This window comes from Pleurodeles waltl, chromosome 8, assembly GCF_031143425.1.
Source record: "Pleurodeles waltl isolate 20211129_DDA chromosome 8, aPleWal1.hap1.20221129, whole genome shotgun sequence".
Taxonomy (NCBI): Eukaryota; Metazoa; Chordata; class Amphibia; order Caudata; family Salamandridae; genus Pleurodeles; species Pleurodeles waltl.
Genome location: NC_090447.1, coordinates 1,452,207,223 through 1,452,233,529, shown reverse-complemented (window position 1 = coordinate 1,452,233,529; position 26,307 = coordinate 1,452,207,223). Strand labels below are relative to the sequence as shown.

The 26,307-nt window shown below is 45.1% G+C and overlaps 1 protein-coding gene across 4 annotated transcripts in view; it reads right to left on the bottom strand.

Annotated features, from left to right (window-relative positions):
• Positions 1–598: 598 nt before the first annotated feature.
• The window catches only part of ACP6 (acid phosphatase 6, lysophosphatidic), a 148,526-nt gene continuing 122,817 nt past the window's right edge, over positions 599–26,307 (bottom strand). For all 4 annotated transcript variants that reach the window (XM_069202621.1, XM_069202619.1, XM_069202622.1 and 1 more), the window contains exons 9-11: positions 11,812–11,907; positions 3,572–3,737; positions 599–2,525 (exon numbers count right to left, since the gene is read on the bottom strand). In XM_069202621.1, coding sequence (XP_069058722.1) covers positions 2,379–2,525; positions 3,572–3,737; positions 11,812–11,907 — 409 coding nt within the window. In that variant the 3' untranslated portion in view covers positions 599–2,378. The remainder of the gene's footprint in view (positions 2,526–3,571; positions 3,738–11,811; positions 11,908–26,307) is intronic.

Here is a 26,307-nt window from a genome sequence, read left to right as displayed (position 1 = left end):
ATGATACAATAGAGCATTAACCACACCTAGTTGCTTTTTATTGAGGGATTAAATGCACCTACCTACCTTGTGCGGAAAAATCTATAATACGGTTTAAAACAGGTGTGGCCACATAAAAGTTGAAAATGTAAAAAGGTGAGAGGCAATGGAAATGCTTTTACTGTTGTGTCAAAAGGAGATGGCTGATAGTGAGAGCATAACTTCTGCTGTACCAATTCCTTTTCACCAGTGCTTAACTGAGAAAGCTTACTTTTAAGGTGAAGGCTGTGCAATTCTGCTCCTCTGGGGAAGCAATTCCGGCTGGTCCTTAGAAGTCGGTCGGTCTGGAGGGGAATCCCAGTGAGGATATAGGCTGGTAGGAGTGAAATAAAGGCGAGATCTGCAGCTAAGGAACGTCACTAATATGTATATATGGAAAAAGGGCAGAAGTTTATTGCTGAAGTTTGTTTTAGAGGTAACTATGTTCACTGAAGTTTAGCAAAACAATGGTAAAGCTAAAAAGGTGCTAGTTTTGCGTAGTGTAGTAAGGCCATTCACTTTAAAAGTGCAAGATGCAAGAAGAAATGTTGGTAGCTATTACCACTACTTATCTTACTCATTGTTTAAATTACAGGTAGAATTTATTTTATTTTTGGGTGAACAACCTACTAATGCCGAACCCTAGTACCGAACCCAGTAGCAATTAAGAGGAACAGGTATTGTTCTTTGAAAATCACCTTATGTGAATCAATTTTACACACTAAAGCAGACTTTCCACAGAAAAACGTTTTGTTTTGACATTGAATGACATTAGCCATCTTCATCCCAATTCAACTGCTTACTTTCTGCTTTCAACTGAGCATCCATGACTTGTTAGAACTTTTATTTAAATTATGTTGCTGGCTCCAGTCACTAGATATGTTTGGCAAAAAACTAATCCTTGGCTTCTGCAAGTGACACCACCCAGTCAACATTCCATAGACCTGTTTTGGAAGAACCAAAGTGGACACTTATTAGCAGAGTGTAATCACAAGGGCCTGCTGGTCAGCGAAACTCTGCACAGACCCAAGAGGTGCAGGTCATAAGAAAGCACCCTTCAACCAACTCACGATCAGTTTACATTAAAAACTGCAGGACAATACATTTTTCAAATTATCCCAGCACTCTGAGCATAAATTAAAAATTAAGCTGTCTCCAAATAAGAAAAATAATAGTTCATACTAAGTTTTGTTTGATTGAAATCAAGAGTACCTTGAACCATTCCAGTTCACCAGTCCCAGATACCCTCCGTTTCGACATTTAGCCACATCCTGGAGGAAGACAGGCTCATTCTTCTTTGACGGATGGGCCCCTAGAGATATGAACCACTTTGAGGAGCTTATACAAAACATAATGCTGAAGGTATATTTCGATGACTTTTAGGAAGGAGCAGCCCCCATTTGTGCCTTCTGAACCAGATGTAGTTGAAAAGGTCATCAGGCACCACACAACCTCAAGTCTTGCAACTGGTCTTTTTTCTTCAAGAGGTGCTTCCTCTACTCAAATGGTTCCAGAAATGGAGAGATTGCAAACTTCTATTATACACCTGCATCAGCTTACTTTCCACCATCAAGTTGCCCATAGTCCCGTTCTGGCACAACCTCTACTTGGACACTGACCATAGATGGCCCCTTTGCTCTAACTGAACTCCAGAAAATAAAGCAGAACTCAACTATGTGGTACCTCAGGCAGAAGATGTACCTTAGCACAAAATGCAGATGCTGAAAACTAAATATTTTAGCTAATGCACTGCTTACAGCCCATTTTTAACAAGTGCAGCAGTGAGAGGTGAGGTCTTGTCCAATCAGTCAAATATAAACTAAATCAAAATCACACACCTTACAGGAAGATATGACATTGGCAAAACGAAAACAAAATGCCCAAAACAGAAATGGAAGGTGCCAAAGAAGTCCAGCCTTAAAAATGAAAAAAGCAGGAACTGGGTGTAGCAGTTGGTGTTGCACAGGTGAGGGTGGAATTCTTGCAAATAGAATGCAGGTCGCGCTGCCACTCTGGAATCTCGGCTGTTTGCACAGGAGGGATTGCCATGATCCAACGATACCCTCTGGTCTCATTACAGATGCACCCTCCTTCAGTGTGTCTTTGGTTGAACACTGCTGCCAGGACGATCTTTAGTTTCGAATCTGGTCAAGAGGGATGCTCTCAAATAGAAGCCTCCAAAGTTATTTAAAGTGGCAGTGCTTTTTTCAAAGGATTGTCTTATCCTGAGAAAAAATGTAGAAAATTCCCAATCAGTTGGGAATCAGAGAACAGTTCAACAAAGTACAGCTACAAACAAACCTCCTCAAACAAATCCACTATTGAATATATAAAATGTTGCAGTAATGCAAAATGTCAGGTTATACTTTCTTTTCTTCTTCTTGGGCCACGTCTGACCTGGAACAAATCTCTTGGTATTCTTTTGAGGTTAGGATGTATCTTGAGATGGCCCTCAGAAAGTCTTCCAGTGGGCAAAGAGCAGATCTGCAGCCTCTCACCACTTGCTCCTAAACAGAAAATCAGGATCAAAACTTAAGGAACAGAACATTCACCAGTGAAAGTAGCAGCACGTAGGGTTTGATATGATCTAATCTTTTGGGGACAAGCTTTTGTTATTTGGTTCAGATATTCCTGACAAATGAGATTTGCCTTTGACTTAAATAAAATATCCTAGAAATCCTAAAGCATCCACAACCACTGGATCAAGGAGACAATTTTACTTTACAATTACAGTAAGCACACGTTCTGCCCAGATATTTATACAAGCATTAAGATAGGTATAGCCATAATTCACAGTCATATGTGAGCAGCATTGGATGGCCTATGCAGACATCATTCCCCAAGGCCTTTAAACCTCAGCAGCTGGCACCCCATCTCCCAACAAAGAATGGCAGAGGACCAGAAAGAGGAGATCTAGGGGTGAGAAACAGGCCATAACCCTACAAATAATCTCAATCTTCATTGTTACTCATGCGTATGCTGATGACAAAGACCTAAAAGTGGTGGAAACTAAATATTGATATATTGTGCCATACTTATTGACATAGAGCTTCTTGTTAATGAACAGCGCTACCAATTTAAAGATGAGTAGATGTGAAACCACAGTGCTTAGTACCAACTCTGGGATGAAACCAAAGTCCTGAGACCAAACTGCAGCTATGAAACCTCTACTTCTGTGGGTCAGTTGCTAAATGAGTAACTGACATCTACAGTATTTCTTTATCTTTGAAGTCCTGGATAAATACTATCAAAACACACTACTTGCCAAAATGTAGACAGTTTGTAGCCTCACCCAAGAAGTAAGACTTCCAGGCATTGTAACTGCCTTGTGAAATAGTAACAGAATAACATCAGCAGATAATTTCATACTTAACATTACATAAACTTGAGAGGCCCTCAAACACACAGAAATAGAAAAAAAATCTTAACCAGCTGTGAAAACATAAAACATACATTGGAACTTACAGACTTCAGTTTGTGCGAGAAAGTTCCATGAACAGTTCAACTGAGCATCTTTGGATGGATGTAAAAGAGAAAAGTCTTAGTTCTTTACCTCTCCATTGTAACACAGCCGTGCATACCACTCCTGCGAATACTTGTGCTGGTACAACTCCAGGGTCAAGTTGGAGGCATATGGTGGCCATTTCTTGTCGAAAATTCCCAAGGCCATAAGAATGGGGATGATGGTAACGTCATGGACAGCATAGAGAAACAGTTTTCTACAGGGATAGAAAAGACCAATCAGCTGTCATGATTGTGAGTAATCTTCACATGAATCTTAGCTAATACATCTGATCAGAGACTGATCGTAATCTTTTTTCCTGCACAAAGCACTATTTCACATGCATCCACTAATACAAAATGAAATGAAACAAAGTAAAATGGAAGATTGAGATACTTGGTCAAGTTCCTTCACTACTCTAAACATATCCTTCCATTTGTTCTCAAACCTTACCTCTTGTAAATCAATGCCTTTGCCTCTATCACTCTATGTTTGTCTGCTTTGAGTTTAGCTAAAGGATTTCACATCAATATATGTAGCAACATTAAGTGTCATGCATGTGATGAATTTCACACTTCCCTTTGCAGGGGGCGGGGTTGACCTCCTTCCTCTGATGGGGCTCCAGCAATGTCCTTTGATCCTCAGTCCCCCTTCAGTACAGTTTTCAGAATGTGGGTTGGGCCCGCATTGGTCATAGCAGCAGTTTCTCTTTGCTGGGTGACAGCCTGAACCCTTGGCCTCAGTGTCTCTGGCGGACCCTCATGGCATATGGGAGCACTGCCACAGCACTCACAAGCCCAGCTATACTGACCTGACATTGAGGTTCACAGTGACCCGCCCGTCCTCCCCCGTACCTCCCTTTCCTCTGGCACATGGGGTCACCCAACACCAGGTGGTGCAGGCCTGGTGCCTTCCACCCCAACCCCCGCTCCTCGGCTCAGTCTACGGCGGCCCCTCCTGGCACACAGGGGTCACCAAATCAATCTAGCATACAGGCTACGGTCCGATCAGTGCAAGAGCAGATTCCTCACCCCTTGCACAGGGAAATCCTCATGATAAAGCTCCCACCAGGACTTTGGTCCTTCCAACGCTCCTCTCTTCCTCACAGAGCACACTGGTCTTAGCGAGTAGGCAGGCGCTGGTGCTCCAGGGTAGGTGGTCTTGGTTTCACTGGGTGATGTCCCCTCACCCAGCAGGCAAACTAGCAGGCCTGGGCCCCCTGTCCCGGTCACAGGCAGAAGTCTTGCAGAGCTTCCCTCCTCTGCTTGGCAGATAACGTTTGGGATTTCAAACTCCCCTACTTAGAGTGCTCCTTCATGCACAAAATGTATTTTAGTAACCAAGTCTTTGAAGTTTTTTTTATAGGGGTTCTGCTTCTTTTAAATCAACATTTTTCCCCTTCCTTATTCCTCCTAAAGGAAATCTACACCAAGAGCAGACAGGACTCCGAAGCGGATTAAACTACAACAAGATTCATGGGAACAAGATTCATGGGGCTGACCAGAGTTCACACCTGGATGTCGGAACAGTAATATGTGCATCAAAAGATTAATCCTGGGCTCCCAGGCCTACTCTGATTCTCTTATCACCCCATCTCTCTCTTAGTGAGATGTGTCCACACCCCTTACTTGTGATCTATCATCGAATCAAAGAACTCCTTGAAATGCAAAGAAATAGTCTGGCTCTCCCACCCTCCAGTGCATGAGCCTCCCAGCTTACAGGAATGCAACAATATATACTTCTGTCTGAGAGGGATTCCTCTAATCCTTATGTGCTCACCAGGCAGGCCTGGGCTTCCCAAAAAGGAACACAAGATCTTCCATGTAATGTACCAGTGCAGGCACCCTTGCACTCGGTGTACATGCACAGCACTGTTATGTATTATACCACCACAAGCACAAATACATGGAACAAATACATTCACTGTCTGCAAACACTGTTCAGAAATGCAACATTTCTGTATTATACCAAAGTGTGTTATTTTAGAAACACACACTGCCCGCGTAGGCACATTTACATGTGCGCACTGTACCACACTTCACTCCTTGTGTAGTGTACATATTGGGAGCACACATGCCCTCAGCACGTTTCCATTGCGAACGCCCTTCCACATCTACCTGATGTAAGCCAGGGGTGAGTTAAGAATACAGCAGTGGAACGTTTAAAAAGGGGAGTGAGTCTGGAGGCCTCACTCCAGTTACACAGGGTATTACTGATCATTACACATTATGCTGGCACCACCATGCTTGTGCTGCTTAACTCCTGGTGAATGCGGTATCCTTCCACCATTATGAGGGCAGCATTTTGGACAGCCCTCCTGGTCCAAGAAGACTGCAATCTGAGAGACAGGCCTATTTCACAGCACACAAGCATGATCCAGGTTCTTCTATGACCAAAATGCAGCATTAGGAATCAAGACAACAGTACAGTTGGTGTTAGAAATGGGGTCTTTGGTTGGCAGTCAGGTTACCCCCCTGTCCTTGGTAGCTTGGCACGAGCAGGCAGGCTTACCTTCAGAAGCAATGTGTAAAGTATTTGTACCAACACACACAGTAACTCAGTGAAAACACTACCAAATTATAACACAGGCTTAGAAAAATAGATAATATTTATCTAAACAAAACAAGACCAAAACGTCAAAAATCCAACATACACAAGTCATTATTTTTCAAAGAAAATCCTTAGAAAACGGTGAGAATGCTGTTATTTCACAAAAGTACCTGGGTTGCGTCAAAATAAAGCTGCATGGGTTAGTGCGTCGTAAAAGGCCAGCAATGCGTTGATTTCTCACTCGCAAACGAAAACGTGCATCATTCCTCCTCTGGTCGGCGTGCATCGTTTCTTCTCTCCCGCAAGAGAGCGATGCGTCGATCCGGGCAAGCACCTTGGGTCCGGGCAGGCTTTGCATTGATTTTCTGCAATCAGCAATGTTGCGTCGAAAATCCGGTCTACGGTATCCCAAAACCGCCCTGCGTGGGATTTGCGCCGTTATCAGCCTCTGTTAGCGGGTGTTGCGTGTTGTTTCTCAAGATGCGTTGCGTCGATCTTTCAGCCACAATGCAGGTGGAGCATTGATTTCAGCTGTGAAGGCGGCGCCGCATCGTTTATCAGCTGTGTCACAGAAGGTGCGTCAAACATTTCCCCGCACGGCGGTCTGTGCGTGGATTTTCAGTTCTTGTCTGCCAACTTCACTTTCAAGGGGCCAGGAACTGGATAGGGCTCCACTTGGCAGGGCAGGAGTCTCAGCAGAGAGTCCAGGTGCTGGCAGGGGAAGTCTTTGATGGCCCTGAGACTTCAACAGGAGGCAAGCTCAGTTCAAGGCTTTGGAGAATCTTCTCAAGCAGGAATGCACAACAAAGTCCAGTCTTTGTCCCCTTTCACAGGCAGAAGCAGCAACTGCAGGATAGCCCAGCAAAGCACAGTCACAGGCAGGCAAGGTACTTCTCCTCAGCTCTTTTCCTTGGCAGAGGTTCCTCTTGATTGCAGAAGTGATCTAATTTTCAGGGGTTTTGGGGGCTTTTCTTATACCCCGTTCCGCCTTTGAAGTAGGCCTACTTCAAAGAGAAGTCTCTGTTGTTTTCAAGATCCTGCCTTGCCCCGGCCAGGCCCCAGACACACACCCGGGGGGTTGAAGACTGCATTGTGTGAGGGCAGGCACAGCCCTTTCAGGTGTGAGTGACCACTCCTCCTCTCCCTCCTAGCACAGATGGCTCATCAGGATATGCAGGCTACACCCCTGCTCCCTTTGTGTCACTGTCTAGAGAGAGGTGCAAACAGTCCAACTGTCAAACTGACCCAGACAGAGAATCCACAAACAAGCAGAGTCACAGAATGGTTTAAGCAAGAAAATGCCTACTTTCTAAAAGTGGCATTTTCAAACACACAATCTAAAAAAACAACTTCCCGAAAAGATGTATTTTAAAATAGTGAGTTCAGAGACCCCAAACTCCATATGTCTATCTGCTCCTAAAAGGAATCTGAGCCTTATTAATATTTAAAGGCAGCTCCCAATGTAACCTTTGAGAGAGATAGGCCTTGCAACAGTGAAAACCGAATTTGGCAGTATTTCACTGTTAGTACATGTCCCACCTTTTACATACACTGCACCCTGCCCATGAAGCTACCTAGAGGCTACCTTAGGGGTGCCTTTCATGTATAAAAGGGAAGGTTTAGGCCTGGCAAGTGGGTTCACATGCCAAATCGAATTGGTAGTTTAAAACTGCACACACAGACACTGCAGTGGCAGACCTGAGCCATGTTTACAGGGCTACTTATGTGGGTGGCACAACCAGTGCTACAGGCCCACTGGTAGCATTTAATTTAGAGGCCCTGGGCACCTCTAGTGCACTGTAGCAGGGACTTACTAGTAAATCAAATATGCCAATCATGAAAATTCAATTACACATATATGTTACATAGGAGCACTTGCAGTTTAGCACTGGATAGCAGTGGTAAAGTGCCCAGAGTAACAAAACAGCAAAAACAGAGTCCAGCACACCACAACAACCTGGGAAACAGAGGCAAAAGTTAGGGGAGACCATGCCAAGGATGCCAAGTCTAACAGCTGGACACTCAGGGCAGGGGTACACATCTCTTACCATGCAGACTTCTCTGTCCCAACATGTGCCTATTCAGAGCTTAAGATATACTACTGGGTCATCTGATTTAGGCCACTGGCAGACACAGGGTAGTGCATAATAAGTTAAGATTACCAATGGATAGGGGAGGATTGGGGTCACTAGATTTTTAAATTACTTCCTGGGGGAGCAGTTGTGGTGGGCGGTATGCTGGCTGGCCAATAGACACTTCGAGGAGATACACCTAACCTCCTGGAAGATTAGAGAGGTTACCCTGTTGGCTTAGTCCTTTCCAGCTAGGGTTTGCCCTCCATCCCACCTAGCAAGTGCTGCCTACTACTGCTCTGAGCTGCTGGATATGGGCATTGACACATACTTGTACTGTTGCCCCCTTACGCTCCTGTGATCCCACTTCAGAGAATGATGGCAGGTACAGGTGCACTAAGCTTCCATGAACTGCATCATTGAAATACAGTAGGTATCAACACTGCTGGCGATTTATTCTCTGAATCCACACTACTGCCCTTCCCCTATATCAATGGAACACGGGGACCTACCCCTAGGGCATTTTTTTACTAATTGGTAGGATTCGTAGGCACTGCACTTACGTTGCCAAGCAAAAGTCAGTGAACCCCCACACGTGCCCTAGTAAACACCTTTTACACAATTGGGTCAGAACGCCACACAGTTACATGGATATAATGTCTTGTTAGAACATACAGGAGCTCATCTATAACCCCTCAGAAACAAGTTGGACATAATATTAGGTTGCAGTCTGCATGATTAAGAATGGCAGACAACCCTCGGCTATCCCAACAAGGTCTTGCCTACTGCCCGGTTTAAAATCATAGAGTTAAGTTTTCTTCCACAGTGCCTGTCTCACGTCTCAGACACTAAACCACATCTTTTCCAACCAAAATGCAACATTGCCCCAGATGTCTTGCACCACATGATGATTTCACACACATGGTATGGGTATTCCCTAACATTCAAATCTATTGGAAGGCAATTTTGAGAGCAGTGACACAGGTAACTGGTTGAGAGAATTTCCATACAATTAAAAAGCTGCTTACGGGGTATATTCCCTAGACCCAAGACAGTCAAAGTTAGCTCCAGGTTCATAGAGATGTTACTGCTCTTAGCAAAGAGGGCAATTACTATGGGATGGAAATCAGCCAGTTCCCCCAACATGGAAACATGCATGAAGGATATGGCATACTAGGCTGATTTAGAATATAAAGCATTGCAATGAGGAAAATATAGAGGCTAGCTCCAAAGACCCATCTTAGGGATGATGAATGACAGAACCAGAAAAGGAGGACTCTATGCTGCTGCTGCTGGCATCCACACTGTTGCTCCCTAACCATGCTCCTCTTTAAAGTGATATAACTCCCCCCACACTTCCCTAACCTTACCCCCTCAACCATGATTATACAACACATGCATACAACCTGCAATTCGCCCACGAACTCCATCATAGATGCCCATAATGGTAAAGTGAAGGCGCCTCCCATTCTTGTGCGGCAGACCCTATTGTAGTGAAATCCCCTAGCCGGAGATTATCATTAACTTTTTGACTGAAACAGGGATCCAACATCTGGAGTATGTATCCATTGGTGATTAAAAATACAAAAAGGAACATCACTTTTTAGGGATTTGTTTAATTTTGAAGTTAGGTAACACACTGCTACAACTGTACAGTTGCTACGAGTCAGATATGTAAAACCTGTTGCACCTCCTGTTAGGAAGAGGGATTTGTGAAAAAAACATATGTTATACTGTCATAAGTATGGTCATGATCTGCAATGGTTCTTTGCATACTCAAATAAAACATCTTAAAACAAAAAGGGATAACAGGTGTTTTTTAATGCCTATAACAGTTCCAAACTCTTCAAGCCAACACAAAGCTGTAAAATATTCTAAATCAGCTTCTAAAGAAAAAATACACTAAATACGTACATCTGTCAGAAGAAATAAATCACATAAGTAGAGCAAAGCAAATTATATGCATCTGAAATGTAATCTCTCTAAATGTAGGAAGTTCTGGTCTCTGTGTACTCCCATAACAAAGCAAGCACTAACCAGGGTCACCATTGCCATCTAAGACTTTTCCAACTATTTTGCTGATGCCATCCAAGCTATTCCTGTAAGTATTTCGCTCAACTTCAATAACCACAGTGAACTTCATTCACAAGAACTCTTGCCTTCCCATTATCTTCCCTAGAAATTTCAAAAAGTGGTAAGGAACACCTCTCCTTCAGCCTATTTTTAAAAAAAGGATAATGTTGATTCTGAGCTTGGAAGCAATTGGCTCAGTAAGTAAGCACTTTCACATTACTCCAAACCTTCGGAAAGCCTGCATCCTTTTAACATGACAAAGAACACCTCCTTAGTTGCCACCAACTTGCCTTGTAACCCGCTGCAGCAAGGAAACAGCTACCATAAATTTATTAGATTATGTTTGCTGCATTGTAAATGGAGGAGGACCCTAAAACTATTAATTCTGATGAAGACCCTAGTCCCCAATGTGTGGACGACATGCAGCGCTAACCAATGACATCTACCAACAACTGTGCACTACACATTAAAGTTAATGTAGAAAAAAATTAAATCCCGGGTGATAAAAAACGTCATAATGCTTAATAACAAAACATATTTTCTTTCTGCTTACTCTGAGGAATCCTGACAATTTGTTTTCGAGCACCAATGTCTAAACCCCCCAGTACCACCACACCATCTTAAGCAAAACCCTTTGTATGTCAAACTCTGATGTCAAACGACTTGCTTAATCCACAAATTTACAGGTTAATTTACCCAAAACCTTTGTTTTTGCAGCCAGATTCTGCTCTGCCACTCTGGTCATTTTTTTTGACTAGACAAAAGCAGAATCGCCCGTACACATTTGCTTGCCTAACAGCTGTTCTGTGCACAGAAGCAAGCCTCACTACATGTTCCAAGCGGCTACAATCAAATTGCTCCATGGTGGAAAGCCCTTCCAGGGATCCCACAATAAGCAGGATTCAAGTTTAAACATGCTCCTCAATTCTTCTAGACACCCTGGCACACCCTAGAGCCTTTCAAAGCCTAATCATCTGTCTGGGAACCTGTAAATTCAGGCCTAACGTGCATGCAGCCAAAACCTCCCAAAAACTGAATTTTCCATTGTGACCTCTCCTCCACCAAAACTGTGAACTCTACTAACCCTACACTCATTACAAAAGGGCTTGAATTAAACTATTAGCAATGCATATTCCTAAACCACAATTTTGGATTGTTGGATTGTGGCTGACAAAGAACAGGGGTGATGATGAAATAAATGAAAGTTAACTTAGTACTTACTTAGGGAAGTGTTTAAGTCTGGGTTGCTGCCATTTTTGACAACATTTGGTTGGGTGGAAAGGGCTGAGAGAAAACTAAGCATTTTGAAATACAGACCCTTAGGAGTAAAGATATTAAAGACAACACAAAATGTTTAGAGTAATTTTACTGCCATGAAATCACAAGATTTAAAATTGTGGGTAATTACACACATTCCTGCACATAAATAAAAGTGGGTACATGCGCCTCTACCCTTAGTATCCAAGTTTAGCTACAAGCAAACTCACTCAGCCTTACATGGATCACATTTCACCCCAGAGCTTACATTCTACCAAGATAACTCCTTGATTTACAATGTAAGTCTAAAAAGCTGGCAGATTTTAGTGCCAATTTTACCTGGACTGCTTGGGCTGAATAGAAGATTCTACAACTTCCAATATATTCTGTTGTATAGTATGCAAAAACGGGCCAACACTCATCTGGAGATGTTCCCTGGAAGACATTAAATACACAGAAAGTTCACACCACAATTATCATTATGGTTGTTCATGTACATTTGACATTCACCAATTGCTTTGTTCACAGCTTGATCTGAAACATGCTTCTTGTTGGACTTCGCTCTCTGTTCAGGGTCACCCCCAAATATTTTGCCTTTAACCCTCCTATTTTCTGAACCCATTTTTGTTGGCTTTTGGCACTCTAGGCACTTTACCAGTGCTAACCAGTGTTAAAGTGTGTGCGCTCTCTCTCCTTTAAACATGGTATAATTGGCTTACACCCAATTATCACACTTAACTGTTAAGTCCCTAATAAAGTGGCACTACAGGTATCCAGGGCCTGTAAAAGAAATGTAACTAATGGGCCTGCAGCACATATTATGTCTCCCCTCACGCCCCATATACACAGCCCTTTTAAAATATGTTTCAGGCCTGCTATTGCAGCCTGTGTACATTATTAAACTGCCATTTCAACCTTGCAAAGTGAACCTTTTGGCAGGCCTAATCCTTCCCTATAATACACATAAGTCAATCCTAGGGTAAGCCCTAAACAGCTGATAGGGCATGGTGCATTCTATTTAAAGAGTTGGACGTACATTTTAAAAATGTAGTCTAAAATGTGATTTTCACTACTGTAAGGCCTACCTCTGGCATTGGATAGCACTGGGTTACCTAATTACATTTAATGATAACCTTTGTTCAGGAATCAGTAGACATTTCATACTTGATGTCTAAGGAATTGTAATCTAAATGGGATTTAAAAGCCTCTTTAATGGTAGTGTCAGGTTGTAAGTCACAATTATGAAAATGGCACTTTTAGAAAGGTGGCACCTTCTTGTCCTACAACATATGGGGGGATTGGGAGCAATCAAGGTCCACCATACACACTCCCATGTGTAATCAATGTAGAAAGAGTGGGGAGTGGCCTGCCAAGATGACCGGTCGGACCCACTAAAACCATGTTCTGTATCCCCATGTTATAATCCTCCCCTTATGATCGAACAGTAGCCCTGACTTTGGGTCACCAGACGTCGAGTCTCCCACTGCGGCCTGGAAGAGTGCAAGACAGCACAGACGCAGCACTGAGGCCTAGCGGTGTGGCAAGGAAAGGGCGTGGGAGTGGTGCAGTGGCGCCAACCTTGCCGACTGACAAGCATGCACAAATTAGGACCAGGGGGTGAAGATGATACTTATGGCGTCACACGCAGTCAGTTCCTAGTGACCTACCCCTCTATGCAATCCTGGCGATATCGAGGAAGAGGAGGTCGCAGCTTAAAAGGCTTCCAGCCGCATCTTCTGTATTTCTGTGTCAGTGGGCAGGACACATCGGATCCTCTTCAGTCCTCAGCGCCTAATGCTCAAGGGGCTGAGTATGACCCCCTTTTTTTTTTTCTTGGTCAACAGACACCGGACAATGCACAGTATTATCTGCAATACCCACGGGGCATGTACATTATCTAGGTTTGACTTGCTGGCTTTCACCATGCATGACATGGTTGCTTTGTGGTGACTTAGTCTATATGTTCAGGTTGTATCTTGTCCAGTTTGTCATCGCTGGTTACTCTAAGACAGGGATTGTTTGCCATTATCACCATGCTCTGCAATCAAACAGTCTCATGATATTCTTTACAACAACATTGGACAAGTGATGCAAAGTGCTAAGTGTTTGTTTTATCCAGTTTAGTTATTTATAGTGCCATTACATTTAGTAACTGATTGCCACTGTATGTTTACATATTTCTGTAATAGGAAATGTTTCCTGATAAGTGAGACTCAAAGACTTGTCTTCCTCCTTTTTCATTCTGTCTTACAGGTCGGACTCATCCTTATTTACTTGAGGTTTTGTATTATCCACACTTTAGAGGTGCTTGTTTTGGATTAGGTACCTTACCTATTTAGACACTGGTCCCATATCCACGTAGATGAGGATTCTTTGACAGTCCTGACAAACTGCCCTACATCAACTGTGATTTTCTTTTTTTGTCAAGAAACATGTTGACCTTTACTTAAGCTGATCCCTTGGGATACGAAGGAACATTATTTCCTTTATCGTTTCACCTTGTTTTCAGAGATGACAAGGTCAAGTATCCGAATAAAGTAGCCATTAGATGGCCCTTAGTCCTAATGTTTCACTATTTTCCTCCAATCTAAACGTTCAGCCCCTCACTTCGTGCTCATCATGGCAATTCATCTCAAAAGATCTCCGGCAAATAGTCCCCTCAAGGGCCCCTTTGGATAGTGTGGCGCCAGCCCAACGAGGAGCTGCCCCATGATGAAACCCATTTGGGTGAGTGAGGGCTCCTGCTCCTGAATATTCATATTTCACTGACTATTGTTGATATGGGTATGACACAAGTGGTGTTCTCTCTAGAGTTGAATTCTAGGAGCTGCATACTCACTGAACATTGTTTTGTCCTAACCATTTGTTGCCTGCAGACTGTATTCTGGGTCACATAACCATGTGTAGTTGCACTTGGCCTTTGTGTATTTCTCCCAGACAATATCATAAAGGGGGACTGGATGTTCTCAGTACAGGCCACACTGACCTGATGAGAGGGGTGAAGGTGTCAACTACTGCACTGACACTTCAATGGAGCTGCCTCAGCACACATACCCAAAGAACTTCACACTAGTCTTTTGTGACTCTAGACATTCCGGTACTAGGACAGGGAGGAATACAATTCCAGAACCAAATGTGGGGGAGGTCTAGATGTTTCTCCCACTTCAAAGCTGGCACTAGGTATAAATAATGGGCCATCGGCAAACTCTTTAGTACAATTCTGGACCTGTGGACACAACAGGACTGCCCTGCTGCCAAAGGGCTGCCCTGCTGTTTGACAAGGAAGACTGGACCTGCTCCCTTCATCCCAGACTACCTAACATGACTTCAAGGGTCAACTGATTGACCTTCTGTTCACAGCTACAGAAACACAAACTTCAGAGGCCACCTTGCAACCGCCCAGTTGGCCTGCTGCAGCTGGACAAGCCTGAGCTCTGCTGATCTCTGCAAGAGTGAGTCCCTGATACCAAACAGGCACCTCACCAGGTCCTGGGCCCTTGGTTGGCATCAGAGTGCATTCCTCTGAACACAAAGGACAAATCCTGGAATTTTTGGCTCTTCCCTACCATAAACAGGCCTGTTTGCAGCAAGATCCTGCTGCTTGCCAATGGGAAGCTCCAGTGAGCCAGAATCTTCGCTCCACAGCGATCGCCAGTGCCAACCATTAACGCCAGAGCTGCACTTCACTCTACAGCATTGACAGCCGGTGGTGATCGCCAACGCGAAGCACCAGCAACAACCATCCGCAATGCCTGACAGGATCTTCGTGCAACAACCATCCGTGACGCCAGGCCTGCTCTTTCCTCTACAGTGAATACTATCTGCAGCACTTTCCCTGTTCCTCGCGGCCTCCTCCACCACAAACTGGACCCTTCCAGACACTAAGAACGTAACCTATTACGTGGAACTAGCCTCGTCCCTGTATCTGGACCGCACTCAATCACGGTCCGCCTGAAATTGTGACTCCCAACTCCCTGTTCACTCCCTCTCACATCAAAAACAACCAGATAACCGTGTGTGGCGCTGTATGCTTTTAGGCACTATACTTAACTTAAAATTATGAAATTGCATATCTCTGGTTCTACAGATTGGATTTTTGTTGTTTTGGTGTCAAATAATTAATTATATTTTACTAGATCGGTGTGGAATTATTCTTGTGTAGCACTTTCACTTTTTTATTGGTTTAAGTGCAGCACACATACTTTTCACAATGCCTCTAAATTAAGCCTGGCTGCTTTTGAGCAGAGCTACCAGAGAGTTAGGCAGAAGATAATTTAGTGGCTTTTGTGGTTCACCCTGACAAGGATTGTGCTAGTTGATTGAAAAGGGCTCACACCTCCCTCAACCAACACCCAATTTCTCACACTTCTTAACCTAGCCTGCTCCAGAACTATGTTCATAGCAAGGGGTAAGGAGATTTCAGGTGAATTCAGCATAAAATGCTCAGCATAAGTGCCCACACCAGTGGGTTCCCTGTTTTGAATTCTTAGACCCACGCCATTTGCTTTCTCACCGGTGGTTCCTCTCCTAACACCTTGATCCTGTGGGTCCAAACCAAACGTTTTTCTTCTCCCAAGTGCTCGCTTTCAGCATTCTCAAACCACCTGCTGTAGTGTGGTCAGTTTTACGTATATTTTGCGCATTAGCTTCAGGCCTTAGGCCTCTGTGCACTTTGCCCTAAATATATTTTATTCATTTGCTAACAGCTTAGAGCCTCTGTGCACTTTACTCTAAATGCTTTCTATTAGGCTTCGTACTGTTATTTTACAGAATAGCCAGTTCTACGGTGTTGTTTTTTATTCATATCACACTGTTTTGCCTACTTCAGCACTGGAGTTCTTCATAACATATTCACTCTGTGCTTTAGTCAAGGATACAGTCTGGTACATTGCCGATAGACGTGGTAGGAGTCTAGACTTGCCATTCCTGCGCAGGAACATTTTGTGATCACGATGACATGTTAGTTATAAAATCACTTCCTTGTCCCAATACATCAAGAGGGAGATTCCGACCAGGGAACCACAACTAGACGCTGACTGCCTCGTTGCAGATGCTGAACCAGATCACAGGCCTTTGCTCAGGTATGAGTGTGTCCGTCTCCCTAGTGATACAGAAAGGCAAGCTGAAAGCTTAACATGCTGTGCTCTAAATAGAACAAGCAGAGGGAGAGTAGAAACGGTTAGGAATAGCTTTATTTCTATGTTTTACTCTCCTGGTTACTATATCAATCCTACTATGTTGTATTGTTCTGGTTATTGCGGCTCACGCCTTAATATCTAAAATACAGTCGTTTTATTAAAACATTATATAAAACTTATACTGTCTTTGTCATTTGTATATGAGACCATATTGTGAATGAGAGAGTTGGTTTGGATCTGAGTGACCACGACTTCCCTGAGAAGTTCCGAAGATGTCATGCGCTCGGCTGCCCAATCATTTCTTCCCCGTGGGAGATATGAGGCACTACTAGTTAGCCGGAGCAACAACCGGATTTAGGGTGACAGAGTTCCTTACACGTGGGTCAGACTCAGTCCCCCACACCGTTATCGATCCTGCTGCCTAGAAATCCAGTAGTCTCATTTAGGATAATGAGAGCCCACGCGACATGGCGCCGCCAACGTTTGGTCTGGCTCTAATGTTTGGGTCCGACTGACTCTCTTGGTCTCGTATATATTTTGACTCCTCGGTTCCGTATGCGGAGACGTCCGTGGGGCTGAGGGTTTCCGCCACCACGGGTTGGGTACATCCTCATACTTTGTGGTTGGTTGTTCAAGCTTGAACTTTGAAAGGAAATACCCCGATATTGGTGTGCCTTCTCTGTCCTAGAGCTATTATTGTTATACTAATGGCGAATCCAGTTGTAGTAGATATACCGCTTAATATGCGATTTCCACTCACGGGTCATCTGATAGCACATGGACTGACGGTCCAGGGGGGTCCGGTCACTTTTGTGGTGGACGCCCATGCAGCCTATAGATCAGAACTTTTTTATTCTTGGGTCGTATTTCCAGCAGCTGATGGGGGTACAAATACTTTTCACGAATATACTGTTGCATACTTAGAAATACCTTTATCTTATCAAGAACACCATAATTGGCTTGATGGCGCCCTCCCACATTCAGTAACACCAGTACGGTTAGGTCCGTTGAGTAATGATGGTCCGACCTGGCCTTTATTGGCTACATATACACCATATCCTGGAGTGGCAAATGTGGCAGTGGCTGAAGTGCGTCGTTTATATGTGGAATTAACTGCAACGTACAGACGATTAGTTCAGTTTGTGATGCAGACATTAAATACTAATGCAGCGCGTGCTGCTCCAGCTCATCCACATGCGGTGGTGCCGGGAATAAATCCGGCCACTGTACACTCTGTAATGGGCAAGGTACCGGCTAAACGTGAGGAGACTCCATTTTGGCTGGCGCAAAAAATTAATACGCTGGAAGCAGTATTTCCCCATACGGGACCTCAGGATAAGCATAGAATTTTGACGATGTGTTTGCCGTATGGGATGGTTCCTACGGTGGATCTTTGTAATACTTGGGGCACGGTGTTTGCCGCTCTCTATACTACAGCACACGGTACACCGACTTTGGCTAATTTGCCGGAGGTGCTTAAACAAATTCAGGATGAATATGGGGCTGCCCCTGCCTTGGATTTAGGCATGCAATTGATGGGTAATTTTGACGCGGTTTCTTCTATTATTTTGAGTAATCTCAAGGGGGAGGCTGTAGCACTAGCAGTGCGAATGCGTCTTCGGGACGTTCCGCAGATTAATCAGGAGCGGGAACTTCCGAGAATAATAGCTGAAACATATTCTAGTATTGGTCGTGATAGCCTAGGGGCTCGACCGCAGAAACCACAATTGCAGGGTAAAAATAATAAGGATAATTCTAAGCAACAGCAACCTGAGGGTGCGAAAAAGCGCTGGGATAAGAAACAGCAAACACCTAAGAAAGATGGTGGGCAGTCTCCGCAACCAGAGACCCCACAAAATAAGTATAATCTCAGGAATAGGGATACTTTGAAGACGCCTGATAGATATCAATATACTGATACGCGCCAATCTCGTTCCTTTCAGGACTCCTCGGAGAAAAGAAGGGAGAGAGGTGGGCGGTCAGAGCGGAGGACGGAGTACGTGAAACCGAGACAGGATTCACAACGCTCAGCGGAGGTTTCTATTAAACAAGAAGAGAAACCGCTGCAACAAAAACAGCAGTTTAAAAAGAAGAAAGTGGCAGCAGTCTCAGTTAGACATGCCGCTCAAGAAGAGAGTTCTCTTGACGAACAAGACATGGGCGTTAGCGCTGTTAGACAGCGCGGCAGAGGTCACAATAGTTCGCCGGAGTCTTCTAGAGCATCTGGAGGCGAAAGCAACTGATGACTTCATACAAGTCGAGACGGCGGATATGCGAGTCTCTGATCCTGATCAAGTATATCTTGTGACTCTACGATTAGAAGGGGACATTGACCGCGTTGTACACGCCATCTTTTGGGACCATATGGTGAAATCATATGATGTCCTGTTGGCCGAACAAGATTGGCCACCTGACTTTGTTCGCGACTGTCCAGTTGGGGAGGAGGTTATTGCGCCTTCCTTTTCACCACTTGTTCCGAGAGAACTAGCGGAGTCATATGGTAAATCATGGGCTCTAGCACAAGCCCCCGCCCTATATAGAAATAATGTGGGGTGGGATAAACAATCACCTTATCATGTCATTCCCATTAAAGGAGAACCTCAGCCACAGCCGCAATATCCTATTAAATTTGAAGCAAGGGCATCGGTTCGGAAAATTCTTACACAATTGGAGTACCAAGGTGTGATTGAGCCTTGTGTCTCGCCGATGAATAATCCCTTATTTCCGGTTGCTAAACCGGACCATTCCTATAGGATAGTGGTGGATTACAGACATTTGAATAGTCATACACGCACATATGCTATACAGAATTCACATAGCGCTGCGCTTATGAATAATATAGTGCGTAAAAAATACAAAACAACATTGGATATCTCGAATGGATTTTTCTGCCAGAATATAGCACCCGAAAGTCGGGACTATACCGGTTTCAGTGCGTTTGGCTCTCAGAAAAAGTTTTGTCGTTTACCTCAGGGGTATAAGAATAGCCCAGGACTGTTCTCGGCTCGTGTGACTGAACTTCTGCACGAGTTGGACCCTGAGGCGTTATCATATGTTGATGACATTTATTTGACGGACGATGAGATTCTACAACATCTCAGTCGCGTATCGTGCATTGTTGTGGGTTTTGCTGATACTGGTTATAAGTTTAATTTTAAGAAATCGAAGATTGCCTTCCTCAGTGTTATTTTCCTGGGATATGAGTTATCGAGTGAGGGCAAGAGCCTGGCGCCACATTTTTTGGAGAAATGTGCTTTACTGCAGCCTCCTAATACGGTTCGGAAGCTCCAGTCTTTGTTGGGGTTTCTGAATTTTGGCAGAACTTACATTCCTGATTATGCTACACGTATAAAACCCTTATATGAACTGATTCGCCCAAATTTTTCAAGTAGATTTTGGACGATTGAGCATACACACATACTGCGAGAGCTGCAGAATGATCTCTTAGCGCTTAAACATTTACACACGCGGGACAATAAAACTAATTTGGTCATCAGGGTGATTCCTGGGGCTCTTGGATTTACGTATGTCACCTTTAATGAAGGGGAGACAGTCCCGATAGCATACAAGTCCCACTTGTATTCTGCTGCAGAACAACGTTTTGCACAGACTGAGAAAATTCTCACTGCAGTACAGATGGCTGTGATCAAAGAAAGACCGCTAGCCCAGGGCCAACGCATTATTGTCGTTTCCCCAATTCCGGCCTTGGAGGCTGTTACAAAAGCGAGTGTTCCTAATTCGAAAGCTTTACACCCGCGGTGGATACAATGGGCTACGTCTTTGACGGCCACTGATGTGGATTACATATTTGACCATAAGCTTCAGACTCAAGAATTTCTTCAATATGAAATAGAGTACCCGGTTCCTGCTGGCACATTACCTATTGACCAATATGAAGTGGTCATGTATACCGATGGCTCTGCGCAACCGGCGGTTAGGACTAAACAACAGTATTCAGCTGCATGTGCGGTGGTGAGCGGGACTATGGAGGGGGGAGTCTTCTGCCCCCGACATACTTATACTAAAACATTGGGAGATTGCACGGCGCAGCTGGCTGAGCTCAAAGCTCTTTTGTTAGCGTTGGAGCATGCAGAGCCGGCGATATTGACCTTGCTGGTCTGTGACTCCTACTACTGTGTGCAATCCTTCAATGAATATCTGCATTATTGGAAAATGAATGGGTTCAGAGATGCTAAAGGCAACACCATTAAACATAAATTGTTGTGGGGTAAGGTTGCGGGTCTGAAAGAAACGCTTCCTAAAGTCCATGTTGTACATACACTTGGACACCAGCGCGTTGGAATACACGTTGCTGGGAATACTTTGGCTGATGAGGCTGCAAAGTCGGCAGTGGCTATCGCCACTGTAGCCGCGGTAACTCGTTCGAGTTCAAAACCAGACATAGAGATTTCGGCTGCCATAAAAGCTACGGCTGATGGCACGCCATTTCCTACAGGATTCCCTTGTAAATATAGTTACTGCTTGAGTGGTGCACTAAATGCTGTTGTTAATATTCCAGGCGTTGGTGTACGTGAGTTACCGAATAAGATTGAGAGACCTCGATTAATTTCTGCAGCGCATGAAGGGGTGGCATCTGCGCATGCTGGTGTGGCTGCCACGATTTCGCTTTTACAGGCCCGTTATTGGTGGCCGGGTCTCTATAAGGAGACAAAGCAGTATGTCCTTTGTTGTGACGTCTGTCAACAAATTAAAGCATCGTCGGCTAGACGCCCGCAGCAGACTCCTCTTCTGATATCAAATAGACCATTACAGTGTGTGTACTTGGACCATTGTGGTCCACTGACACCAGATAGTGCATACAAATACATATTGGTTGCTGTAGATTCGTGCTCCAGATTTGTGTGGGTCTGGCCACAGCGCTCGGCTGACGCTCAGACTGTTATTAAAGATTTGCGTATCTTTGTCGATACATTTGCAGTTGCGGCTTTTCAATTTCAAAGAAGCTTTATTGCGGCTACAAGAGCCAAAAAAGCGCGAGCAGTAATAAATACAAATAAATGCACATAATAAAATAAAATTGCAGGTAAATATGGTGATAAAAGGGAGTAAAAAATAAATAAAAATTAAAATGGAATAAAAATGAGATAGAATAAAATGAAATGAAATTAGATGAAATGAAATGCGCTGTGCAGGATGTTGGGACAGTCTTATTTGGAGTCTTTGTCCAGAAGAGTTTTCCCTCTGATAAGCCAACTAGCTCCGAGGAATTTGGCGATAGCGATCACTAGCGTTGGCCTGGTGTCTGATCTAAGGATTCGCAGAGCTAGCGCAGAGCAGCGTGCTCCCAGTAGTTTGCATGCCAGGGCCAGCCATTTCCTACGGGGGGCAGTATACGCGGGGCATGCAAAAAGGAGGTGAGGGAGATTCTCGACGGGGGCTTTGCAAGCAGGGCATGCGGTGGATTCGTTGTGTGACCAGCTGCTGGTGAAAAGTCTTAATGGGAGTGTTCCAATGCGGAGCTGGAAGTACAGTTTCCTTTCCCTTGGGGCCGTGATTAGGTCCCAAAAAGTTTCGTACTTGCATGACTCTTTTAGGTTGGCAAAGTCACAAGATAATGTAGTGTGGAGTGCAGCCCGAGTGTCTTCGTTGTTGGCCCTTTGCCAGTATAGTTTCTTTAGTTCGCTTTTCGAGGGAAAGACTGACGTGGCTGGTGAGTTCCAGAGATCATCGAGCCCGATAGAGTGAAGTAAATCCTTGATGGATCGTAGCCAGGGGATTCTGTGCAGGTGGTCGGCTTTTAGGATGACCTGTAGAGCTTCGGTGAAGATGGCAAGTTCCGGAGTGGTCCAGAGACGCCGCCAGTACAGCAGAGGTCGCAGGCGGGCTTTGTGACCAATGCGTTTGATGCTGAGGTCCTTGAAAAGAGGGAACAGTGGGGTGCTTAGCGGAAGGGACACAAGGTTTCTTAAGAAGTTGTTTTCAGCGGTGGTTAGGTCTTGGGTTTTGGTATAACCCCAAAGTTCAGCCCCGTAGAGCGCTGAGGAAACTGCCTGGGCTTCGTATAACTGTAATGCTGGGCGAATTGGTTTTGTGTGTGAGAGGTGGAAATTTTTTAGTAGAGCCCCAGTTGTTTGTCTTAATTTAAGGGCTTGTTTTCCTATGTGTGGCTTCCAGGACATGTTGTCAGTGAGTGTTATGCCCAGGTAGCTGAAAATGCCCACCTTCTCGAGTGAGGAGCCCTCTAAAGTAAATTTCCCTTTGAAAGATCTGTGGGGATTAAGGGTCATTAGTTTGGTTTTCGTTGCGTTGATTTCGAGTCCCTGGGATGAACAGAAATGCTCAAAGAACGCAAGGAGTTTCCTTAGACCACTAGGGGTCTTAGATATCAAAAGAGTGTCATCGGCAAAGAGTAAGACTGGGATTTTTTGTGTGCCAAGTGAAGGTGCGTCAGCCTGCAGTCTGAGGAGGGAGGGGACAATTTCGTTGATGTACAGGGAAAAGAGGGTCGGGGCAAGTACGCAACCTTGCCGCACACCCCGGGAGGCATGGATTCTATCGGTAAGTTGGCCCTTGTTGCCCCACCTGACTTGTGCGTAGTTGTCCTCGTGGAGTCGTATCAAAATGGCAAGGATGTGTTCCGGGATTCCCATCCGAGAGAGAGTGACCCACAGTTTGTTGCGAGGTACTAGGTCAAAAGCAGATTTGAGGTCCACGAAAGCTACATAAAGGCTGCCTTTACCAATGAACACTGTTTTCCAATATAATAATAGGAATCTGAGGGCTTGATCAGTGGTGGAAATCTTCTTTCGGAAACCGGCTTGGAGGGGGCTAAGGATATCGTGGTCAATTATCCATTCTTCGATCTTCCCTAGGAGGCAGTGGCAGAAGACTTTTTGGACACAGTCAATTAGACTAATGGGTCTATAGTTACAGGGAAGAGATCTGTCGCCCTTTTTAAAGATTGGAATAACAATGGCCGCTTTCCAAGAGTCGGGAATTGGCGCCCCAGATGCTATTGCGTTAGCTAGAATGGTGAGATATCTTGACCAGGATGCTAGGTCTGTTGAGAATAGGTCTGCTGGGACGCAGTCTGAACCAGGGGCCCTGCCGCGTTTTAGAGTGCTTAGAGAATAAGTTATATCACTTTGAGAGAACAACAGGGGTGCTGCGGTGGTTGGTGCTAATGAGTGAAGTAGGAGGGGGCCCGTACAAACAGAGGTGGGGCTATCATGATCAGGGGAGTACAGACTACTAAAGTGGGCTATCCAGTCTCTTGGGGCAATATTGGTTGTGATGTCCAAACCACTGGTTTCTGGGCCTCGCGCTGCCAGGGACCAGAACAGACTATAATTTCTCTCGCGCACAGCGTCACTGAGTGCTGTCCACCATTTGCTATCTTGATCACGCTTGGCTATGCATATTGCAGATTTATAGGACTTCCTAGCTACGCGGATGGCGATGGGGTCCTTGGATTTAATGGCTTGAACTAGGCGCTTGTTTAGGGACCGGCACGTTTTGTTGAACCAGCGGTGCCTGGCTTTGGGTCGTTTGTCGTCGTGGGCTGGGGGTGCTGAGAAGTGGGCTGCGATATCCCTAAAGCAGGAGGTGTGGATTGAGCTAATTTCCTGGTGGGGTGTTGCAGAACCTGCCTCTAGGTCCCTTAGTGTGGATTTTAGGGTGTTGTTGGCAGCATTGATGAGTGCGGGCCGGGCCACAATATTGTCCCATTTTAGGTGTCTTTTGTTGTTGGCCAGGTTAATACCCTCGGGTGCTACTGCTGCGGGGTTAGACGTGGCTGGGAGGTTACCTAGGGCTAATGTGTGGACAGAGAGAGGGTTGTGATCACTTTCGGTCCTTTCGATGATTGTCATATCGATGACTAGAGGCCATAATCTTATATCGAATAGGCAATAATCGATTCTGCTGGTGTGGTTCGTTTTGTTGTATGTGTGACTACCGTTGGTGTCTGAATTAGTTCTGCCATTTAGCGCCCTGAGTCCAAACTCCATGGTCAATGATTTTACCTGAATGGCAACCGACGTCCACCTTTTGATGGGTGGAATTGACAGGGCGGGGATAGACCAGGCTTGATCTTCCTCGCGGGTGGACCTGAGATCGTCCCAGTCAAGGGGTTCGAATGTGACGTTGAAGTCCCCAGCCACGATGGTTTTATGATGGCGGGGATAATTTTGTAAGAGGGCTACGAGGGCGCAGAGGGTTTTGGAGACTTGACCCCCCCTGACCCCTTGAGCGTAGATATTAAAGATGTTCACCACAGAGTCAGGCCCAAAGGATAGACGAAGGCCTAACAGGTCGGGAGAGGCGGTAGGTAGCTGCGATATATGGCAGCTAAGCGATGTTTTGATCCAGATGGTCAGACCCCCTGAGGGCCTGCCTCTCGTGCTGGCCACAGCGGGGATGTGGAAATTTGAGTAGCCTGTTCGGAAGAGTGGGTCGATTGACCATGTTTCCTGTAGGAGACATATGTCATGTTCGTCAATAAATGAGGAGAAGGATGGAAGGGGAAGAATAGATTTCAGACCTGCCACGTTCCATGAGACAAGTCGTACCCCAGATTGTGACTGAGTTGTCCTGCCTAAATGCCCGGGGTTTGTGAAGTTGGCTGTCGGGGGTTGGTTTGGCAGATGTGGCTGAGGGAGCAGAGATGGGTTGATACCAATGTTTGCCCGTGATGCTTGTGGTGGTTGGTGATGTTCCTCTGTTGGAACAGGCCTGGTCCTGATCAAGGAGATGCTTGCGGGCCTAGACAGCAGCTCTAGGTTTGGTGGGCAATGTGCCTGCAAGATGGGTCGAGCATCGTTGTCATGATTGCTCGGTGAGCCGGAAATGGTCTCGGTGTCATGGGTAGGGGGGTGAATACATGGACAGACAGTGGTGGGGTAAAAGGAGGATCTGGGGGTGATAGATGTTGGAAGGTTGCAAGGTTTGCCTGCATAGATTTTAGGTGGGGCTGTGAGTCAATCATGTTTACCAAGAGGGGATAGGTTTTCTGCCGGGTGGTAACTCGGGCATTCCTCGTGGAGCGTAGGTGACCTGGGCTGTTTAAACTGGATGCGTGAGTGTGCAGGTGGGCTTGTTCTTGCGTCTAGGGCCACCAGATTGCTCGCCATGGTCCTGTTCTTGAGTGTCAGTTTTAGGATATCAAAGTGAGTTCCCGGGTCTGGCCGTCGTACTACGTTAATTAGGTCCTCACGTATTATGGATCGGCAGCCTCTAACATGGCGAATCCAGGGAATTGCCTTGTTTTTGATAGAGTCTACTCCTTCCTTGCGCGCCAATGTGGTTAACTTGGGAACGTTAACCATTAGAACTATATTACCTAAATGGGACTGGTCAGTGGCAGGTTGCGTAGAGTATTTTGAGGCGGTGTTGCTCATGGGTTTGAGGGTATTATGATAGATGTCTAGTGAATTTCCTATGCCTAAATTGTGGAAGAGGGGAGTCTGGTGGGAGTTCATGGTCTTTTCTTTGGTAGGGTGAGGGCCAGCGTGGCAAGAAGCAGAGGAGTTGGGCGAGTTTGTTGTGATGCCTGATAGGATTGGATTTTGGGCAAGGTTACTGGTGGTCGTGTTATTTGCGTGGGTTAGCTGTTTTACTATTGCAAGTAATGAGTTAACCATATGCTTGAGTTCTGTGACTTCCTTCCTTAGAGCTTGTATGTATTCGATATGCTGTGGGGTTACATGAGGAGAGTGCGTGTTGGTTGCTGCTGGCC